This window comes from Nannobrachium achirus (genome assembly GCF_963921795.1).
Source record: "Nannobrachium achirus genome assembly, chromosome: 2".
Lineage (NCBI taxonomy): Eukaryota > Metazoa > Chordata > Actinopteri > Myctophiformes > Myctophidae > Nannobrachium > Nannobrachium achirus.
The window spans coordinates 49,080,776-49,103,454 of record NC_137811.1 but is presented as its reverse complement, the minus strand read 5'-3'; the positions used below and the strand labels follow the sequence as shown (position 1 = coordinate 49,103,454).

At 41.5% G+C, this 22,679-nt stretch overlaps 1 protein-coding gene across 1 annotated transcript in view; it reads left to right on the top strand.

Moving 5' to 3' along the window:
* Positions 1-22,679, top strand: part of LOC308309097 (CUB and sushi domain-containing protein 3-like) — a gene marked incomplete at both ends in the record, with an annotated part of 377,797 nt that overhangs the window by 180,669 nt on the left and 174,449 nt on the right. The window contains 5 exons of the mRNA XM_080754567.1: positions 1,576-1,767; positions 3,134-3,272; positions 8,213-8,400; positions 8,797-8,991; positions 19,879-19,995. Of these exons, the coding sequence (XP_080610693.1) occupies positions 1,576-1,767; positions 3,134-3,272; positions 8,213-8,400; positions 8,797-8,991; positions 19,879-19,995 (831 nt within the window). The remainder of the gene's footprint in view (positions 1-1,575; positions 1,768-3,133; positions 3,273-8,212; positions 8,401-8,796; positions 8,992-19,878; positions 19,996-22,679) is intronic.

The following is a 22,679-nucleotide window of genomic DNA, read 5'->3' as shown; positions in this document are numbered from 1 at the left end:
TGTTTTCACTACCTTTGTGCAACAGCCTTATATGATGAAGCAGGGCTTTGCTTTGCGAAAACATTTATACATTTGAAACTTGGAGATACGAGGTTTCTGGCCGACAGTGACGATTTACTTTGTTGGCCGCCCAGCCCCCAAAATGGAACGAAGGCTGACATTTTAATTTAATTTTTTTCCTAATGGCCCGGCCTGGACCGGCCGGGAGTTGTCCCGCTTTTCCCAATGGCCAGCACGTCCCTGGTTCAATATCTTCAAGCTCTCACTAGCTCAGATTATGTATTATGACAAACAACAAAATAAGCTACCATAGAAATGCAGACGATACTCAAATCTACAAAGTCAAAAACCTTGGTGACTCAGGCCTGCATTTAAACAGCCACATTAACACAATCACAAAGTCAGCCTCTACTCAAAAATATAGCACAGATTAAAAGACTTGTGTACAGTATGTCTTAGCAGGATCTAGAAAAACTTGTCCATGCATTCATCTTCAGTAGACTTGACTTGTCTTTACAGGCCTCCCTAAAAATCAGACGACTCAAAACGCCTTACTAATACCAAGAAAGTGGAGCATGTCACTCCAGTCTTTAAAAATTGAAAATACTACTGTTGAATGATTTAGGGACAAAATACAATTCTAATCTTGTGCAATATCATGAATCATCAAGATCTCTCAAATCGTCTTGGTCTGCTTCTGTCCCTAAAACCAAAAATAAACATGGGGAAGTTGCATTTAGTTTGTATGCACCACACATCTGGAACAAACTCCCAGAAAACTGCAGTTTTGCTGCCACTCGTATTTATTTTAATACAGAAAATAAAGACCTTTCTGTTTGCCACTGCCTTTGATTAAGGTACCTTTTTTTAATTAGATTTTTCTCTGATCCACTGTAATTGTATTTGTTATTTTTACTTATTTTGTTTTATGCATCCTAATCACATTTTATATTTTTTCCTTTGCTTGATGTTCTGTGTGACTGTAAAACACATTGATTTGCCTTGTTGTTGAAATGTGCTACGTGTATGTAAATGACATTAACGTGCCTTGCCTTTCCCTTCATTCGTTTTCCGGTCTAAACAGAGCCAGGTGTTCACAGGCTAAAATGTGACTTTCTGGGCTAGGGGTCGATATCTCTAGTACTATGGTTAAGAGAATATATATGAAAACATTTTTTGTTTTTGTTTTTAGTTCAAATAATACAGTATACCAATATGTATTCAACTGGTCTCACTAAAACCTGCGCCCACAGGGATGAGCTAGGAATTGATTCGATTTCTACTACAAATGTGTGTTGCATTGGGCTGCTGCACAGCTGTGAAAGCATCACAGGCGTTCACTTGCAGAGATCAGTCAATAATCTGCTCTTTTCTCTAACTGTGTTTGAGCGAGAGTTGGAGCTTGACAGCTGTCTGCTGCATGATATGCAATAATCCCTTTTGTGTGTGTGTGTGTGTGTGTGTGTGTGTTTGTGTGTGTGTGTGTGTGTGTGTGTGTGTGTGTGTGCGTGCGCGTGCGTGTGCGTGCGTGCGTGCGTGCGTGCGTGCGTGCGTGCGTGCGTGCGTGTCCTACAGGCTCAGTCGCGACAGCCTGCAGGGACCCAGGTATGCCAATGAATGGCAGTCGCAATGGAGAAGGCCGGGAGCCTGGCGATTCAGTGACCTTCTCATGTGATCCAGGATACGAATTACAGGGGGAGAGCAGAATCACCTGCATCCAAGTGGAAAATAGATACTACTGGCAGCCCAGCCCACCAAGCTGCATCGGTGAGAGAGAGAGAGAGCGGGAGAAAGAAGAAGTATGAGGAAAGAGAGGGGGGAGCAGTAGAGAGGGATATGTGGGACAGTACAGGAGTAGATAGAGGCAGAAATGGAGCAAGTGAAGGAGCGGGGTCTAGGGTATAGGGAATAGGAGTCAAAAAAAGATATGTGTGAGAGGGATAGAGAGTATTTTTCTATAACTCATAACATCAGAGAATGTATTTCTTAAAGGAGTGGTTCACCCCCAAAATGACTTTTTTTTCTATTGTATCTCACGCCATGGAGACTTGAGTTCAATCATTTATGTTTGTATTTGTCGCATTCCTAAGACAAAAATGTGATTATAGTAAATTTGCCCCAATTGATTCCGGAAGGGGACACAAATGCATTTGGGTCCCCATCCAGAATCAATGGGGGTAAATTTATTTGAATCAATTTGGGGGTGAACTACCTTTAACAGCCCCATAAAAGATATACAGGTACCCGTATATGTAGGATAAACAGAAGTTTACTATTTGAGATACATCTTGAGCTGTTGCCAATCCTCGCTGTGGCTACTCAAGGGCTGAGGTCACCCGATGCATTGTTTCATCACAGCTTAACTGTAAATTAATTGAGTTGATTACTTAAGAATGCCATTAAAAATAATCACACTGTATAGTGTAGTGTGTAGGAACCTACACAATATATTTTATATTGCCTGAGCTGTTGCCAACTGTGGTCCAACTCAATTCTCTTCTGGCTAGAGATGAACTGAGCACTTAATAGATAGAAAAGGGCATGGGACAGTGTAATTATAACATAACTAATAATTACATGCCGTACAATTGATAAGTCAACTCTTTAATGGAATATCATGCTATCTTATATTAGCTTACTTCTTGATGGGAACATTGGTGTTGAATTCTAGTGGGTTTAATGGATGTGGATAAAAAGAAAAAAAAAACAATAGCTTGGGAGATTGGCAGGCTTTTTTATTATTAATATGTGATGAATATTAACTTTCTATTAGGGAAGATAGTTTAAAAGACCTAATGTTGTCAAAGCTTTTGAACTGTATTCATGATGTTCTTCTGGGATTTAATTTTTATCTTAAAATATTGATGGTATATTTCCAGGCAGTGGGAAGAAAATGGTTTCAAGCAGTGGAAAACGACATTAAGTAGTCAAATATAGATGTATAATTAGCTCTAATATCGTTTCAAAAGCTGTTATCAAAATTTGCTCTTACCCTATGATTACATTAGAAGATACATTAGCTTAACCACATGGGCTGAAAACATCAGATCTGCATTTTTTCCCCCCTCAATAATTACTACTGGAAATTATGTACAATTATATGTCATTTTGTCTTCTTTATTTTTCTTTCAAGCTCCATGTGGAGGGAATGTGACAGGATCCTCTGGGTTCATTCTTTCTCCAAACTACCCCCATCCCTACCCGCACAGCAAAGATTGTGATTGGCTCATCGCTGTGCACTCTGACTATGTAATTTCATTAGCTTTCATCAGGTAAGGTTCTTTCTTTGGCCTAATTCACTAATTAGATTTTCTCAGCTTAGGTCTTTATTTACATAAATGCCAAACCCTGCTGTAGTCTTGGACGTTCACTCAGTCAATCGTAATGGAAAAATATTAGTATATATTTTTTTAATTTGACTGGTTGTACAGGTTGCAATATAGACATGAAACATTTCCCACTCGTCAGATAATTAAAACAAGGTGTAGACCGCTGTATTATATCTAGTTTTTAGAGTTTGAAGAGAACCACAAATTAGTAATTTGCATTAGATTGCAAGTGCTTCTACAAAATCACAACTCATAATATTGTCAACGTACAGTAGTATGTCATTCCATCATTGCATTCTATGTGATTTCTGTCTCTTTTTATGTTGGTAATGTCTTAACTACAGTACAAGCATACTGTCTCTGTGGAGACTGAGGTCTGGTGGCAGCTCTGTACGCTGCTTTGCTCTCCTGGGTGTTTTATTCCTACATATAAAAAAGAACGGTGCTGGGTCACAGCGCACCTGGCCTGTCTCTGTCCATTGGCAGTGGTGCTGAACCATTCACCAATCGATACTTGTAGAACGATCTGTGCTGTCCTTGGCTTGTCCATGGTATGATTGACAACCTGTCTTATTTTGTATGCCCTTCAGAACAAGCTTGTCTTGTGGCTTGCTTGGCTCAATAAGTGACCATTTCTGTTCATGATAGGATATCCACTTGAGGGTGCTTCACCTCCCCTGTGTATTTATGCGTCAGTGGTGTGGCAACTCACGCACAATACTGTTGTTCCCCCCATCAAATACACATCCTTTATATTGAATCTGCTGCTACATATCCAAATGCTGGTCCTTGAAATAAAAAGAAAGACACTGGCAATACGACAGCAGATGAAATGTTCTGGATAGGTTGTTGTACTTCAATGTGTTGTATGATCAGTAGTGTTCCCTAAACCAAGCTTAAGTACACTTGTCAGTGCATGTGCAGAATTTTTCTTTGGATCTCAGAATTGCCTGCTTTCTGTGGTGGAACCAGCTATAAACTCTTGAGTATTTAGCAGAGCTAGCCAAATGTGGTAAGCAGAGGACCAGAATTACAGCAGTGTCCAGGTGTGTGCTGTGATAGAGTAAAAGGGCAGCATTGCTCATGACCTCTGTGTCAAGTAATAGCCTTTCCTTCAACTTCCACTGAGATGTAAAGTCATGGAACGTAAACAGAATTGTAAGAGCCTATGCGATTTCCTATGCTGAATGATACACATGTGCTTTACATTATTCATTTCAAACTGAATACTCAGCAGCAAAACTGCCAGAGCTGGGACACAGACAGGCCTGAGTGCACCTTTTAAAAGGATCCCTGGCTAATAAGCCTTATTTGACTTGATATATTCTAAATGCCCTCTTTAACACATTCCCCGCCATTTTAACATACCTTCGTACTCTACGGTGCCTCTGGTCTCCATAGACTTCCATGTAATTCATAGTGCACGGATCATGCACACCCATGCCTAGATAATGCACCACGTGTGTCCACATTGCTCACAGCTTTCAAACAAAAAAATCCGAATGGAAATCCGTTCAGGCATTCATGAGATAGAAGCCATTATGTTTTCCTAAAATGTAAACAAAGATGGCTGCCATGTTTGATAGATGGGGTTGCTATGGGGGTTAAACATGCAATTTCGCGATTTCTATCATGCCTACTACATTTTTTGGGGTCAGATTTTTTTTTTGAAAAAAACTTTTTTTTGAAAAAAATGTTTTTTTTTTCTTTCAAAATGGCGGAAATTCTCGGGACTATCGGGCCTGGCAGGGAAAGACATTGAAATAATCTCGGGACTATCGGGCCTGGCATGCAATGAGTTAATTAAATATAAAAAATAAAAACACCTTAAATATTTTATTTACTTTAGAAATAGTTCATCTTTTACTCAATAGGGACAACGTCGCAAGTTGATGATGTCAACGTGGTCCAGCCTTTTGGAATGTGTGGAATGTGTGTGCTAATAAACACATTTAAAATATTGCTCATATGCTTGTTATATAAGTTAAGTTATATAAGTTATATTTTACATGGACATAATGACATCATCAACTCTCGACAGGAGTTGTCCTATTGAGTAAAAGATGAACTATTTCTAAAATAAATAAAATATAATATGTTAGTTATTATAGGCCTATTAATAGTATAGGGCAATCTAACTATTAATTTACGGAATGTCTGTCTGTCTGTCTGTCTGTCTGTCTGTCTGTCTGTCCGTCTGTCTGTCTGTCCGTCCGCCGTCTGACCGCATGGTAACAGCCACATGCTGAAACAATGCCCGACATCACTGACTGACATCACTGACTGACATCACTGACTGATATCACGCGGAACAGTGTCGCCACCATGGTAACAAAACAGCCACATGCTGAAACAATGCTCAAATAATGTCTGTCTGACATGATGAAACAAGTGGACAAATTTGGAGATGACTGACATCACTGACTGACATCACTACAGTGCCCAAATTTGGAGATGACATCACAGACTGTCCTGGATATGGAACCACCATCTATGGGCATAAAGGATGGCCAGACATACAGAGATAAGAGATCTCCATATAATGTATGGGCATGAAAAGGACACGAAAGAAGAAGAAGGACACAGACAGACAGACAGACAGACAGACAGACAGACAGACAGACAGACGGATACAACAGGTATTATACAACTGGACGTCAATGGTGACTATTCTGCCCAACGGGCACCGGTCTGGGTTCTCCAACATTACTTCTGAGACTCCTCAGTGACATTATTCAATCCCTCATATACTGTGCACACCCCTGGGCACAGGACTAGTTATAATGTATGTGTAAGGCATATAAGGCTTATTAGGCAGGGATCCTTTTAAGGGCTGCCTTCCCTTTGACTGACTATTGAAGAATATTAGATTGATGGTCAACACTTGTTGGGCTGTGTGGAGCGGGCGTGGGTGCAGGTTGTGTTAACTACCCACCCCGTCATGCTCCTTCTAGACGTGAGGAAGAGATATGCATCGTATCTTTTCAGACGTTGTCCTTCAAATCTCTAATAGAGTTATAGCACAACACTGCTTCCCCTCATGGGAGTGCAAAATGAAAGGATGAAGTTATGATTGTAAATTGGAGTTGCCTTGATTCAGCTCAAATGCAATTATCTCCAAGCTATTTACATTTCTGTCATAAACCAAGCTCATTATTTTTGAAAACAAATGCTCTCTCATTCTCTCTCTCTCTCTCTCTCTCTCTCTCTCTCTCTCTCTCTCTCTCTCTCTCTCTCTCTCTCTCTCTCTCTCTCTCTCTCGCTCTCTCTCTCTCTCTCTCTCTCTCTCTCTCTCTCTCATTGCAGTGTGATTTGATATACAGCTCTACCATATGAAACGATCTTTTCACACTGCATAGCCATTGCCTTCTGGAAAGATTTTGTGCTACTGTGGTGTCACAACAATTTAATCTCTTCTCACCTCTTGGGAGAGATACTTTTCTTTTTTCATCTCAATGTTCTTTGTCTGGAGATGCAAAGCAAATCGCCTGGCATGACTCACTGCTGGCACTGCGATGCATGCTATGCTCTCAATTCTTCTCTTTTTTTCCCTACCTAATGGAATTCTAAATTGTATTCTATATCCTAGTAGCCTATAGTTACTCACCTACATTATTAGGTTTTTCGCTTTTCACCCCCTGTTCTCCCCAATTTTAGTCATAATGCCAATAAATTCCTCCCCACACACGTTTTTCTGTGTGTTGTCACTGCTGTTGTACTGGAGGGGGATCCCCCACCAAGAGGACGTAGAGCAGGGGTGCCCAAAAGGTAGATCGTGATCTACCAGTAGATCACAAAGACTGCAGTTAGACCACATGACATGCCCCTAAACAAATATTAATAAAATATAAAGAATGATATGTATTGTACAAACATCACAAAACTCCTCTTTTTGGCATTTGTCACTTGAAATAAGGTGACTTGATTGATTGTCATCAAGAAGGGCCTGTCAGCTCCCTTCATGGCATCTAAAGTAATAGTCAGTAGCATTTATACAAAGAACCCAAAAACCTATCACTTCCAGTCTTTCCCCCCACTATTTCCCATTTCAAGAGAGTTTGTCCTATATGTAACGCCAGTGCCACTATTCCAAAGCCCCCCCTCAGTTTTATCATGTCGAGCTGGTTATGTTAAAAGAATCTCTCAAGTCAAAAAAGTGTGGGCACCCCTGACGTAGAGCCTGCGTCCGGCACCCAACACTTACAGCCGCCCCAGCCCGTAGGAGTACGTACAGTACAGTGACAAATATCAAACTCCCTGCCTGGCTTCCCTCCCACGAATACGGGCCAATTGTGTTCGTATTGATGCTTGACAAAGCCAGATGCACCGCAGTGGATTCGAACCCCCAGACTCTGCGGTGGTGGACAGACACGTTAACACTGTGCCACTCGAGCATCCCTTTCTTACTTTATACATGAATTACAATTTAGTAAGTGGACTTAGACCTGTATTAGCGCTTTTATTTTTTACCTACTTATATTATAAATTATTTTGTACTATCCACCAGTTTCTGCGAGAATTTACTGTAGCATTATGTGTGGGACACATCCGGAGAACAGCTGACATACCGGTACGAGCTCACGTCGCGTCGCAGATGCAACCGCTGTGAGCTTGTAGATCACACTCGGCTGCGGCGCCGGAACTGCCGCACACCTTCTGTGCAATGCACGATGGGACATTGGAAACTTGTGGATACAAGGATGTTGTATACTATAGTAATGTATGTTGAACATTATTGTTGCACAGTCTGGAGTCTGCCTCAACGACATTTCCCTGCTCATGCATGTATGCGTATGTGACAATTACTGTAGTCACTGAACCTATCATCTAAACCTCTTGCACAATCTGTGAAGACACAATAACTTTTGTTTTGTTTACCACAGCTTTAGCATTGAGCCCAACTACGACTTCCTGTACATCTACGATGGGCCAGACAGCAACAGTCATCTGATTGGTAGCTTTCAAGACAGCAAACTTCCAGAGAAGATTGAGAGCACTTCCAACTTTATGCACTTGGCGTTCCGTAGCGACGGCTCCGTGAGCTACACCGGCTTTCACTTGGAATACAAAGGTAGCTGTGGGGTCTGTCTCTCAAGTGGGATTCTGCTGTGCATTATAATGCAAAAGATTATGCGTATGGGTGACTGAAAATCGTTTCTGATGTTACAGCGGTGGGATTTAGTTGGATGTGTGTTGTGTTGTGTATTAGAGAATATGCAATTGGAAGGATGTTACACAACTAATTCCTCTGATGTCGATGCCAACTGTGAGAACAACCGCTGATTCACTCTTGGTCATTTTCGTTTAGTTTCACCAACGACAAAGTGTATTACTTTTGAATACCACAGTTTTGTTTGATCAAATGGGTGCTCAGTTTCTTACACCTTTCTTTGTCATCCTTGTAATTAGAAGCCCACTCTTCTTGGATAATTGGAGGTCATAAACTCTCTGTTCTTTCCTTTGGCAGCAAAACTGCGGGAGGCATGTTTTGATCCAGGGAACGTGATGAATGGCACTAGAATCGGTGCCGACTACAAACTCGGGTCCATGGTGACATTCCACTGTGAACCTGGCTACCTGCTGGAGGGGCACTCCACTCTGACGTGCATTATGGGCAACAGCAAGAGACCTGAGTGGGATAGGACCAAACCCAGCTGTCAAGGTGAGGAACAACACTGTACACGGTGCATTTATATATTAGCGCCTTTATCCAAGACGCTTTTACATAGATTGTGCATTACATTCACCCATTCACACATAGATTCATGTCTTGCTCAAGGACTCTTCGACACTAACTCTGGGGGAGCCCAGGATCGAACTGGGAAACTTTCTGGAACCCTCCGTGTTCTAATGACGGCAACTCTACCCCTGAGCCACTGCCGCCCCTGTCACTGTCACATTGCTAAGGATTTCAACGCTCTTAAAGCTTGAGTTATACTTGGTTGCACATCGTGTCACACACCAAAAACGCACTGGCGGTAATTAAATCAGGCTTCAGTGGGTTGTAGGCTAATTTAAACCAACAGTGATAAATCATGGTACATTGTGACCTGCATTATGGAGATCTGAGAGCTAAGTATAGCTAGTTAAGGGGAGAGATACTGTAATGTTGTTCCATGTGTCAAGATACAAGATTTCAAACAATACAACACAAATTGGGCAAAGAGATCTCAAGTTGGTCGATATTTTTACTAAATAATTAGCAGATTTGGGGAATTAGCAAAAAGGGGAATTGGTGTGGTTGTAATCAGGTGAACACAACGTATGCAAATGCATAACCCCTCTTCCATCCGTAACCCAATTTCCTTCCTTAAAGACGCCATGAAATGGCTTTTTTGCTTGCTTTATTTTGACGTTTTCCTCTGGAATGGAGGCGTGTTGTGCCTCAACAAGTTTTCTGCCTTTTTCTGACCTGTTCACTCATGTCTGGGTCAAACTCGACATGCAGCCCTGCCAGACCAAGAAAGTTCTCATTATTTGGTTCATGTAGGGTGGAATTATGGCCACTGACAGCAAGGTTTCATTCTCTAAGAATACAAACTACGGCATTTTCTTTGAAGATTTGCACTGAGCTGTCAATGGCATTGACAGGCATGTTTCCAGCTCGTGCCAGCTATCCATGGTGTGCATGGTCTGCGGGGTACTTGAGCCACTTTCTTTCTTTTTGGCCCTACTCTTATCTCCGGCACCTTGCCCCTATCCATGCCAAACTTTGCACACACACTCCTTGGCTGGCAAACCACAACCTCCGCCTCTGATTTTCTCACATTCTAGCGCCACCATGATTTTGCCAAGGCCAATTTGTTCATACATGAGACCTGGCGGTCGCTTATCTCCCGATTAGGGAGTCTTACTGGTATATTCTGTTGATACAGATATGATTTAAGTCTGACAACTTTTCACAGTCTATTGGCCTGCTGATTGTGAGTGCAAAAATGGACTGTGAAAAAGCTGCTAGTGGGAACAGTTCTGCGCAAATCTTGCACGCAATAGGGCATAGCCGTGTGTATTTCTGTTCGGCTTCCTTACAGACAATGCTAGCCTTACATTAATTCGCACCTGTAGTGGCTTCCGCATTGATGACGTATTGGCTACAGGAGCGTCTTACAGCTTAGACAGACAGGTCGGGAGTATTGTCTTCAAAACGGCTACTGCGGCTCTACACATGCACACATGCGAGACATATCTTCCGTACAAGTTCTGCAAGGTTTTTGCGACTTGTTCGGTAGCCTTGTTTAATGTATAAGTCCGTATTGTTAAATAAAATGAGTTTTTACCAAGTGTGTGTCTTTTCCAAATCTAGCATCTCTGGTTTGGTTAAAGATGGCTGCACTTATCACGTGACGTTCATCCATTCCCCCATTCGCTCATACAGGACATGACGTAAGTGTATACGGAAGAATGCACAATAATACTTCCAGCCACCAACGGGCGCTGTTGCAGCTAACGTTGTAGCAAACGAGGAAAAGCTGTACACTTGGTAAAAACTAATTTTATTTAAAAATACGGACTAATACATTAAACAAGGCTTCCGGACAAGTCGCATACATCTTGCAGAACTTCTGCGATGTGCTATTTCGCATTTTTGTGCATGTGTAGAGTCGCAATTGCAGTTTTGCCGACCATGCCCCTGACCTGTCTGTATAAGCGGTAAGACACTCCCTGCAGCCATCCTAAAGCCAGAATGCGGAAGCCACTGCAAGGGCGTCTTAATGTAAGGCTAAGACAATGCAGTGGTATATAAAATAACAGCAGGAAAAAAAACAAAAAACAAAAAAAACACATCTAAAAATAAAATAATAAGTAATAAGTAATAATGACTTAGGAAAGAAAGCGAGTGCAAAAGGCAAAAGATTATAAGCTTAGAATCAAGTCATCCAGGATCCTGATGAATCATGACCATAAAACCTTTGATTATATATGAGAAAGAAAAGAAAATCGCTAAACAAAGGGTATTTATTATATCATATAATTAAATATTCAAATATTTATTTTCACAGAATCAAAGGATTTATGATCACGATTCACCAGGATGCTGGATGGCTTGATTCTAAGCTTAGAATAATTGATATAAATATTTGTGTAAATCTCTATGGGAAAAATTAATGGCAGATTATTTAGTGGCACCAGTAAACCACACTCACTGCTATGCCCTATAACGCATGTGTGAGACGCGTGTCTGGGGGTCTCGGGGCATCCGTGACGGATGGGGGGCCTGACTGAAGTTTAGTCGGGAGCCCGGTTCAATAGAAACAGGTGGAACTTAGCTGAGGCCGCCTATGCCCTAGGGTGTTGGGACCGATGGGACCTACACACGCGGCTCGTGGTGCAGCTATTTGTGTCTCGTCGTGCAGCGCAAGGCAAAGAGAGAGAGAGAGGCATTGCTGAGGCACGTTTATGTTACTGCATTGCCTATTTCTCACCTCAATGTTTACAGAATACAGATACATATTTTAATGTACCGTTTAAGTTTAAAACGAATAATGCACCATCCGCAAATTTGTCATAGTGTTTAAAAATAACGGAGGTGACAGCTTCCGGAAAGGGTATTCAGTGAGCGTATAGTTCCTGAGTCTATGGGATCATGGGATCCCCCTCCCCACCCTCAGATTGGACAGCCCATCTGGTCTAGTGATTAATATATTTAAAATGATTTTCATTTTATTGAATACTAATACTACAAAGTAGAAAAAAAATAAGAATATTGTACTGGAGCACAAAACCAGTCATGACAATTTGGAGTTCAACACTCTCAAGGCGCTGGAGATGATTGTAGACTTGAGGAGAGGCCCACCCTCCACTTACAATCAACAGTCACAAAGGTCCAGATGTTCCTAGGGAGTAGGGACTACATGTACTGTACCATCTCCAAGGACCTTTATAGTCCAACATATTTTTTTCTGCTTCAGCTGAAGAAATGTCAACTTGTCATGGGCTGTGATGTTCTATACTGCCTTATGGCACTTCTCCCCTGTATGCTAGCCACTCAGTTTTTCCAATAAGCAATGTTTATGTTTCCCTTCGATAATCCAGTTAATGAGGATAGTTTTGTTGGCGACAATTAGGGCCGCAGGGAGTAATCTCCTGCGTTCATTGTTTCCTTGTTTGATATACGTATCACCTAGTAAGCATACTGGCTGAGTTAGTGGGATGTGACAGCCAGCAAACGTGATAGTGATTGAGTGATTTCTTTCCAAAAGTGTGCTCTTGGTGTGCAGTTCCAAGTGGTGTGTAATTTTCTGGTTTATTTTTTGTCCACTGTGAAGAGATTTGAGATGTTGTAAATCCCATGTTGAACATTATTTGGACAGTGTTGTGAAATCTGTGGATTACTTTATACTGAATGAGTGGTAAGGGTTGGTCAGAGATAATAATTGGTCAGTCGCTAGCCTGATAGCATCGTTGCATCACTATGCAACTATAATGACATACCCAAAATAGGGACAACAGGATTAAATGTAGTATTCTGGAGCCGTAGTTGGTCAGGGCTATTTGACTGTGTACACCTACTATCTCCAATAACCCATATTCAATTACTGGCTGATTAAAAGTTTGTATAGAATGAAAGCTATTAGTCAATAGCATAATTAATTGCACATTTTTGACAACTCATTCACAACACCACTTTGCACCAGTAATACGTAGTAATTTAAATCAGTTTTGGTATGGTAATCAGCCATTGATTACTACAAGTGGCACAAATTAACACACCTGCTTTTTCAACAGATCCTGCTTGTGTTTCTCAACACAAGCTGAGAAAGTGAGATAACTGTACATACATTTATTGGCAGATGTGTTATGTGACAGTGCTGCCAATGCTATAAATATTTATTATTATAATTATTATTACAAGTACTGCAACACGCCGTAAGGGCGAGGAGTGACCGTCAGGTTGCCTGTGTGTCCTTTGTGTGTGTGCGCGTGTTGTATTATTGCAGATACTAGGTATAGCCTTAATGCAATAATAATAATAATATTAGGCCTGCTAGTCTGCTACCATTCATTCAGGATGGAAATTAAATTGTCCTTTTGGTTTGGGGGAGAAGTACAGTTTCATGAGGGACTAATGGGAAGTATATCAACAGAAAACTTTCAGTTGGACTCACACATGTCTCACACACACACACACACACACACACACACACACACACACACACACACACACACACACACACACACACACACAGCCGTGTGTGGCTGGCCCATGCTGTTCATGTTGCTTTGTGACGTTATTATATATAGGCTGATAAAAGATAATTGTGGATTTTGGAAATTTATAGGCTATAGGCTTTTTTTTCTTTCTTTTTTTTAACGGCCGGTATGTTTCGGCCTGAACTGGTACCAGCCGTTTGGGAATTGTCCCACTTTTCCCAATGGCCAGCACGTCCCTGTACACAACACATACTGATTGCCCACAGCTGCGTGGCTAGTTGCCTAACATGTGGCGCGTCGCTGATTGCCCACAGCTGGGGCACTACTAGCGTGACTCACTCTCTCACTGACAGACGGACGGACCAGAGCTGCAAGTTTTCATAGTAACTGCGACAATTTTTTATGGGTAATCTATCTATAAATGCGAGAAGTATCTGCGTGCGTGCGTGTCTGCGTGTCTGTCTGTAATCCGCGTATCTCGAGAACCGTTTGTCCCACCGGCTTCAGATTCGGCACACGCGTTCCCCGCCGCGGCACGGAGTGCAGTGCAGGGCCTCGACCCGACCCGACGCGCGGTTTTCCCTAACCGGCGCGAAACGTTCGGAATCTCCTTATGCAGGGCTGATTGTTGACATCAGGCTGTTCCGGAGGAAATCGGCGCAAGCGCTGACTCATTGTGACATCACATCATAAAAGGCTCTGAGATCACGTACGCCACATGAGTCAACAAAAAATGCCATGGTTATGTATTCTGATGTTCCTATATGGGCATAAAAGGACACAGGCAAACAGGTCAAAACGGCTCTTATGACAACAGGTATAATGGGGTTTGCATTAAAGGGTGGGGCATTCATTCCCCATTTCAAATTCGGCACGCGCGTTCCCCGCCGCAGCAGGTAGTGCATTGCCCGGCCTCGACCCGATCCGATACGCGATTTTCTGGAACCAGCACAAAAGGTTCGGATTCTGATGTCTGACATCAGGGTTTTCCGGAACCGGCACTGTGTCTGCATAGATCTCAACAGTAACTCAAATGAATAACCACTCATTACAACCGAGGTGTGCAGAAGAGGCAGATGGGCTACAGCCGCAGAACACCAAACCAGGTGCCACTTCTGTCAGCTAAGAATAGGAAACATGTTGCTTTGTCTGATGAGTCTCGAACAAAGTGCTTATGGAACTTCTTAAATCAATGGACTATACATTTTTTGAATAAGGGGAGACGTTTCCAGAGTATGATGGCTAGAGTGGGGGCTAGCACTGCAAAGACTCATTCTTCCTTAGCTTTTAGCCTAGCCTTTAGTACAGTCAGAAGCCCCTGAGACGAAGACCTGAGAGATCTCACATTGTCTTGGGGATGCAGTAATCTGGACATGTAAAGTGGAGTCATCCCATGTAGTGCTTTATAGCAAGCAGATTAAAAGGATTTTAGGACAGCACTGCTGTTATATGTGGCCTAGGACTGAACTCAGCTGTCTGCCTGCTCACCACTACCCGCTCCAGAGACCATAATCACAGCAGTTCTCTATGACCTTCACTGGCTTCCACTCAAACAAAGAATCAATTTCAAAATGCTGCCTACCACCTGCAAGGCACTCAACAACCTGCCCCCCCCCCTCCCTCCCCCCCCCCCCTCTCTCTCTCTCTCTCTCTCTCTCTCTCTGACCTCCTCTATCAACATGTCCCCTCTACGTTGTGTCTCCAGGCCCAGGGCCATGCACCAAACCTGGGGAAACAGGGCCTTTTTCTCCCCTACACTCCTCAAGCACAACAAAGTGGCCCCCAGCACCCTCCCATCCTTCACAACTGCCTTATTGATGTATTACTATTATTACTTGCTGCTGAAATGTCTGAAGGAGCTGATCAAAAATAAGTTTTATTCTTACAGTATGTACTGTACCAGAAAAGAATAGTGGCCAGTCCAGATTTTCTGCAAGCAGGGGCGTCACAAGGGGGGGGGGGGGGGGAAAGTGGGACTGAGTTACTAGGGCCCAAGGTGGAGGGGCCTTAATTATTTTATACTTCAACTATTGAAAAATAGCAGATATTGCTGCGAGCTTGTAGATCTGCTATTTTTGAAAAGTCGTGAAAATGTGTGCAAATCTTTGAATATTTGTATTTTTTTTAAGCAAACATTTGTAACTCAAATTCTGCTTCTGTGGGGTCCCTCCCTGGAACTAAATATTTTGATATTTTGAGATGGGGGTCCGTGGCCAAATACATATCATTTTGGGGGTCCTTCACATGAAAAAGTTTGAGAACCACTGACATAGGTCTTTCAAAAAACCTTAGAAGGATTTGAAATATTCAAAGACTTAAAAAATAGCAGATCTACAAGCTCGCAGCCGCGCGGTGAGCTTGTATATCTGCTATTTTTTCAATAGTTAAAGCTCAAAATAATGCGTAATAATGCTTTCCCAGTCTAAATGGGTTAAACCCCCTCCCCCTATGAAGAACATTCATGGGGGGCCCGCAGTGAATCCTTGTACCCAGGGCCCAGAATTTGGTGCGACACCCCTGTCTGCAATTGCAGGGTTTTTTGTAAAACCAGACTTGTACATTTTAATTCAGAGTTGTCAGTGTGCACTCTCAGTATATTCCTGAATTCTGAAAGTGTGTGATGGTGGAGCACCTTGAGATGATGTGTTGACATGATGACGATCACGTGTTTGTTTGGAACAAAACAAATCACAGGTATTGGAGCAGCTGTGCATTCGCAGTGCTACGCGATTGTGCATTGTCAACATGTATTAACATGCAACAAGTTTAGGCTGTTAGGTTGTTAATAACAACCTATAAACAGCCTTACTCTTGTGACGTGGTTTATGATTTGAACACTTCATAGAAGGATAATAATTCAGTAGAGTGAATATGAATCTCATTTTGAACTTTTATGGCACCCACCACTGTTTAGACTAGGTTTCCTCAGGGTTGGACACTGTAACTAACACAATTGGCAGTGTTCACAGGTGGGCATCCAGGTACAGAGGGCGGTCACTGCATTAGTGACTATTCCTACAGGTTGGTAGGGGCCTGTTCAGCAGAGAGTGGAACTGTAAGGTATTCCATGTTTTTCCACTCGTCATGTTATGAAACTTAGTTTCAGGTGAAAAGGAGTGTCTGGAAACTCCATGTGTAGTGGAGGAGACGTGGTTCTGCACCAGACCATCAGGTAGCGGTTGGAATTGAAAATATAAATGGGAGTATTGGCATTGAATTAATTAGGGGTACAATTATGGAAAACATCAAAAGAGAGCATACATTGCATGTAATTTAGCATAAATTGCTCATGATGATAAGGTGCATTGTAATGGCATACTTACAGTAATTCAAGAAAAGTTAAGTTTGTTCAGATAATGTAAAATAATTTTGGAAAAAAGGATGAAAAAGCTTTAATAAAAGGTATTTCATTTTTGAACAATAAAAAAATATATATATTTAAATACATTTATATTTATAGCCTTCTTCAGGGCATGCAGAAAGGACCAGATAATTATTTAGATTCAGGGATTTCAAGGAGCTTGGAAGGGTTCATGATCACACGGTTGCGGAGAAAAGACATTGAACCTGTGAACAACAGTCTTTACATGACAATGAGGCGCTCGTCCTTCAAGTGGTTCTACATCATTGTTTGAAGAATTTAATCAAGCCATGTTGAATAAAAACGCAGTGCTCATTTTCAACTGCATGGGGATTTGCAGGAGCCCACACATCTGGGAATAGGTGTGCTATTGTTATTGCAACCTCATTGCAACAGTAGTATTTATGAAAAGTGAATACGATAATCATTTTGGTCCCAAACACTATACCTCAAAAACTTCTGGCTGGATGTCCATGGATGTTGAGCAAATTAATGTTCCCCAAAGGATGAAGCCTACTGATTTTGGAGATTACATATTTACAATTCTGGCACCAATAATCGTACAATTTACTACAGTATTTAATTTTTTTAGTCCCGCTAGTGAGAGTGTAGGGCTCTAAGGATGGCAATGTCTGTCTGTTTAAACCACATTGGTCCATTTTAGTTTTTACTCTGTCCTGAATCGGCGACATGGCAAGCTACAATTTCTTCTTTTTTGCTGGTTTAACAGTTCTTTCACTCAAACGTAGTTGAAAACACAGTAATGTAAGTATCACAATGAAGTCACCATTGTACATCTCAGGTTACACTTATGGGGTTTGACACATCCTTTGAATCCAGTGTTTGCCTCCAGTACCAAAAATGAAGAGAACTCCATCATGTAGGCCTACTGTACCCTTGATAAGTTATTCCATTAACTTAACATATACTGTATCTATCAGACTGAAACGTAGAGTACTCTAGTAGGGGCTTGAGGTTAACCACCATCATGCATATCAATAACATCAAATCAATTTAAAACCTATAATTGTGATGATGATGAAGCATTCATTCTACATTATTAGCAAGTGATGTGAATAAGATAAAGTTTGTTTTTGCCAAAATGTCGACAATATTCAGATCTTGAGGACAAAATACATTAAGCTTCGACTTAATTCAAAGTGCAATGGAGCCAGCCTTGATAGATTGCCTCAGGATTACACAATAACTCCCTCTAAGCACTGTAGTGAAATAAATGCACAGGTTTATAGAGTGGCTGTACAAAGTGTAATTACCTCTTTTCTTGGCATTTATATTATACCTACCTATTAAATTAATTACTATTAAAAAAATCACAGGATTCCTCTAAATCTTAGTGATTCACCGACCCGTGAATCATTACCATTACTAGCGTTCCTATTTTAGATATGTCAGATTTTCAAAGACGAAAAGAAATGATCACAAATTTAAAACATAGCTAAAATAGCAAAACAGTGTCCATCTACAAGCTCTTTACAATGCATTCCGTGTTGTGAGCGTGTAGACCACACTTATTTGCAGTGTGACACCATTGTACGACAAAGTATGAAATAAGGCTTTGAAGTTTTTATAGCTGGCAGGTTGATGATCTCACGGTGTGCGGTGTTCCCACCTTTCTCACACAGCACTACGTCACGGAATGTTTGACAGATCAGTCTGGATTGGATTCCTGCTTGCCTGTCACCGCAGATGTTTGATTACATGCCTTGTGTGGCTCCAACAACCAAACTTAGATTAATTGTTTATCAATCTCAACATTACAGCCTCCGCTCGCCTCTGTTCCTCCTCCCCTGCCATGCACTCGGTGGAATGGTGTGACATGTGCATTGTGTTTGCCACATGGGGCTCGGAGCAGCTGGTGACAGCTTCACTCCAACAAATGAGAGTGTGTCTGTTTACAGTTGAGACTCCCCCACCTGCTGGCTCGGTCCGTGAGGTCTGAGGCGACTGCATTAAGAGGCTCTGCAAATTAGCTACATCATTAGCGGCTTAAGATACTGTAGTGCGCCTGGATATGATGCAGGTGTAGGATGGAACTAGGCTGATTGACCGAACCAGTGCTGATGCAAGTGAGCGCGAGGGCACAGAGGAGGGTTTTTGAGATGCATGACAGAGGAACAGAAGAGAAGACTTCTCTAAACACTCTAGCGCACACACGCACGCACGCACGCACGCACGCACGCACGCACGCACGCACACACACATACACATAGTCCCCAATGAACACTGAGAGTTAATCAACACATACTTCTGCAGTGCACACTAGTTGCAGTACAACATTGCAAAACATCGTTATGCATATTTTGCTTCACTAGTAGTCTTCACTATTATTATTTAAAACATCAATTCCTTAGAGTGAGCAATTCAGATAATAATGGGGCCCCCTGCTGATTGTAAGTCTGTTTCATTTGAAGTTGTCAACAGTTGGAAGCACACCGCTGGTTGTTATTACGGACTTATTTCAATGGCAGGCCTGTGGAATGTTTGCGATTGCTTGCTTCTGTATGTTTTGTTGATTGATGGTGTTTTTGACTTTGTCTGAAGGCCAAAATAAAAATGTTAGTCTCTGGCTGTGAACACAACCAATCCCCCCTCTCACAGTTTTGTAGTCTAACTAATATTGTATTAGGGTGCCTGGTGCTTCAGCCAGTTAGTGCACTGACCATAATGCTCCTTGTGATGCATGGGGACCGGGCTTCGAATCTGACCCCTGTGTTAGACTGTATTGCAGGTATCTTCTCGCTTGGTTTCCTGTCTCTCTACACTGACCTGATCTGAAATAAAGCATACAAATGCCAAAAGAAAATCTTATAAAATCATATTAGTCAGCAGTTAAATGTTCAACAATGACAGATCTTTGTTTCACCTTTTATTTATTTACGTTCTTCCTTTCCTATTTTGAACTGCTTACCTGTGCAGTTGTGCCTCTTAGAATGGATTTGCTGGTCTACTTTATTGCCTTCTTTCCCCAAGTATTTTAATCGTGTGTGTCTGTTTGTTTCCCTCCTACTCCCTCAGCTCCTTGCGGAGGTCACTCGACAGGATCAGAGGGCACGGTGCTGTCCCCAAACTACCCACATAATTACACCGGTGGCCAGAGCTGCGTCTATGACATTTTTGTTCCCGGAGACTTTGGTAAGCATTTCAATCACAGCCTTCACTTGTTCATGTTGCAGAAAATGTACCTATGGATTTGCGCAGCTGTGCTATAAGTTACAGCTTTCAGATTGTGGCCATTGCTGGTTGATACAGCCTAACATTGAGAGTGTGCAAGGGTATTGTTTGTTTATGTTTGAGTTTAGTCTTAACCACATGAACACTAGCATCACTATTACGGTCATGTCATATAGGCAAATATTCTATTTTCATCAAAGAGCTTGCTATAGAAGGAGAAAAAGAGGGGGACCTAGTATAGACCCCAGGGGGACTCCGATCAGCAAAGTACATATATAGTTGAAGTAGTTTTAATGAGGAGAAAAGCCAAACAGTTGTGTCTCTGTAGAAATTGAGGTTTACTCTCAAAGCACATCATGACTGACAGAAAACATTCCAACTTGCATAACACATTTCCCTGTAGAACTTAATTTCCATTGCGTGCAAGTCTGAGACTTGTTCTTTTTTGTCCTACAGATTGGATTTAGTATCTGTCAAGGTTACAGTCATAGTTGCTCAGGTTTAAATGTTTATCTTCTGCTGCATTAGTATGCAGCCCTTGTATGCTGCCTCTGACAATTGACAATCGAGGCCAAGAATCGTGCCAGCAGCTATACAATAAGTTCCTTGGCCATGGTCAGTGAAGGTCATTCCTGTTGCTTGCGGTGCCGTTTTTCCAATAAAATTGTGTTTTAAGTTATGCATACCACCATGCATGGGCGATGAGGAGGAGACACTCTTTCCAGTCGCTCCCCAGTGTTATACACAAGGCAAAACATGACCCAAGGAATGGCAGAGTTTGGTCTCTAGCAAGAAGCGTGAAAGCAGAATAGGATCAGCGCGAGCAAAAATGTATTGTGTCGACATGAAAAATGCTCCATATACGGGTATTATTAATGGAGAGGAAGGTCAAGCAGCAGAATGCTGTGGGGAATAGACAGAGCAGGCAAAATCACGTGTGCAGAGTTTATCCAACCAGCTCTTTATGTTCATAATTCAGCAGTTCTTCAGACGAACATGATGCACTTCTGCTCAATATTCCATGTTAGTCATAAAGAGATTTTCAAATTGCAGGCAGGGATTTTTACCCTGTAAAGCCCCATGCTTCCAAAACAAATTAATCTTCTGTGTGATGATCCAGCACGGCAATTTAGATCCTCCTCTGCCATTTGCCACTTCTCAGGGAGTCCAGGAACCCACAGATTTGTTGTATTTATTTTTTTATAAATCTGCATGTGAACATGGCCTTAAAGCTTAAACTGCCTGCAAAAATGCTTAATGTAGTGTGGAATTCACTGAGAAAAACCTGCACCTGGGCCTTAGATTTTATTCCATTGAGACTCATGAAGTACAGTTACAGAGGCTATTGAGAAGCCACACTGATGGCAAACAAGATTTCTATCATGGCAAGGCTCGAAGGAGATGTATTCTTTAGGATGGCCTGATAAAGCAACTGGAATCCACAACATGGATACAGCAAATCTGTGTTTCCCATCAAGAATAATACTGTACATCATGGACCTAAAACTCTTAAGCTGTCAATTTAAAAGCCTCAAAGATAATAATATTGAATGTGGAGCAAACATATATACTCTCTTTGTGGTTAATGGTAAATATAAAGATAAAAACAAAACATTGAGATAGACTAACGTAACGTATAGTATAAAGCATCAATAATATTTCTAGAAACAAGATGTTTAGCTGATGATGATGCTCATGATGCAAATATTATTTGGGTTTTTGCTAGCTGATACAATATTACCCGGAAAATATCTCAACAATGAATACACATACGAATCTGGCATACTGTAGGAGTCACTCTGTCAAACTCAGACATGACATCTTGGTTGAGATTGGCATTACACCTATTTCCAAGTTGAAAGATTACAGTGTATGAGCTCTTTTTGACATTGAGGGATGATTAATTGACATTTTAAGTAAATACTCAGGTTATCAAACGTGTCTAATTCTGTTGCATGTATGACCTTTAGCGTGCTATAATCCTTTAATATGTTATAGTGTTGGTTGAACTGGCAGCTAAAGGTCAGGTATAATCACAGAGTTCAGGCCCAATAAGGGATTATGTGGGGGTTGTCAGAGTTACATGGATGGATGTTTTTTTTCTGTCAGTGTAAAGCTACAGTACAGGGGATTAGACAGGCCTCAGCAAAGACATATTCCAACATGCCTTCAAATAAAGTTCTGTTGAGAGTTACCTTCTCAGAAAGAAAACAAAACACAAAACTAAAATAAAATAGCCTCAGGAATAGAACTTGAACTTGAGAACTTGAGCACACAATACATGACATGAAATGTAATGTGCTCAGTAAGGATGAACACTACTGATTTTGCTGCCCCCATGACCTTTCCTCATGTTCCTCCCTTAGGTCAAACTTTACACTTAGACTTTTAAAACTATACTTTTATAGTTATAGTTATAGTGCTCAGTGTGAATGGCCCTTATGAATGCCGTTGATTAAACAATGATTTAATTGCAGAGTGCCAGGGTTTTTTCCGAGGCTCTGAGTAAAAGTAATCCGAGTAAATGTAATCCGAGTATTTCCGATTTTTCGTCGCGATCGTTTTTTCTTTCGCCCAGAACAGAAAAATGACAATCGCAGCCATCAGTGCTTTTGTAACAGTCAGTAGAGAAGGGCTTGTTTTAA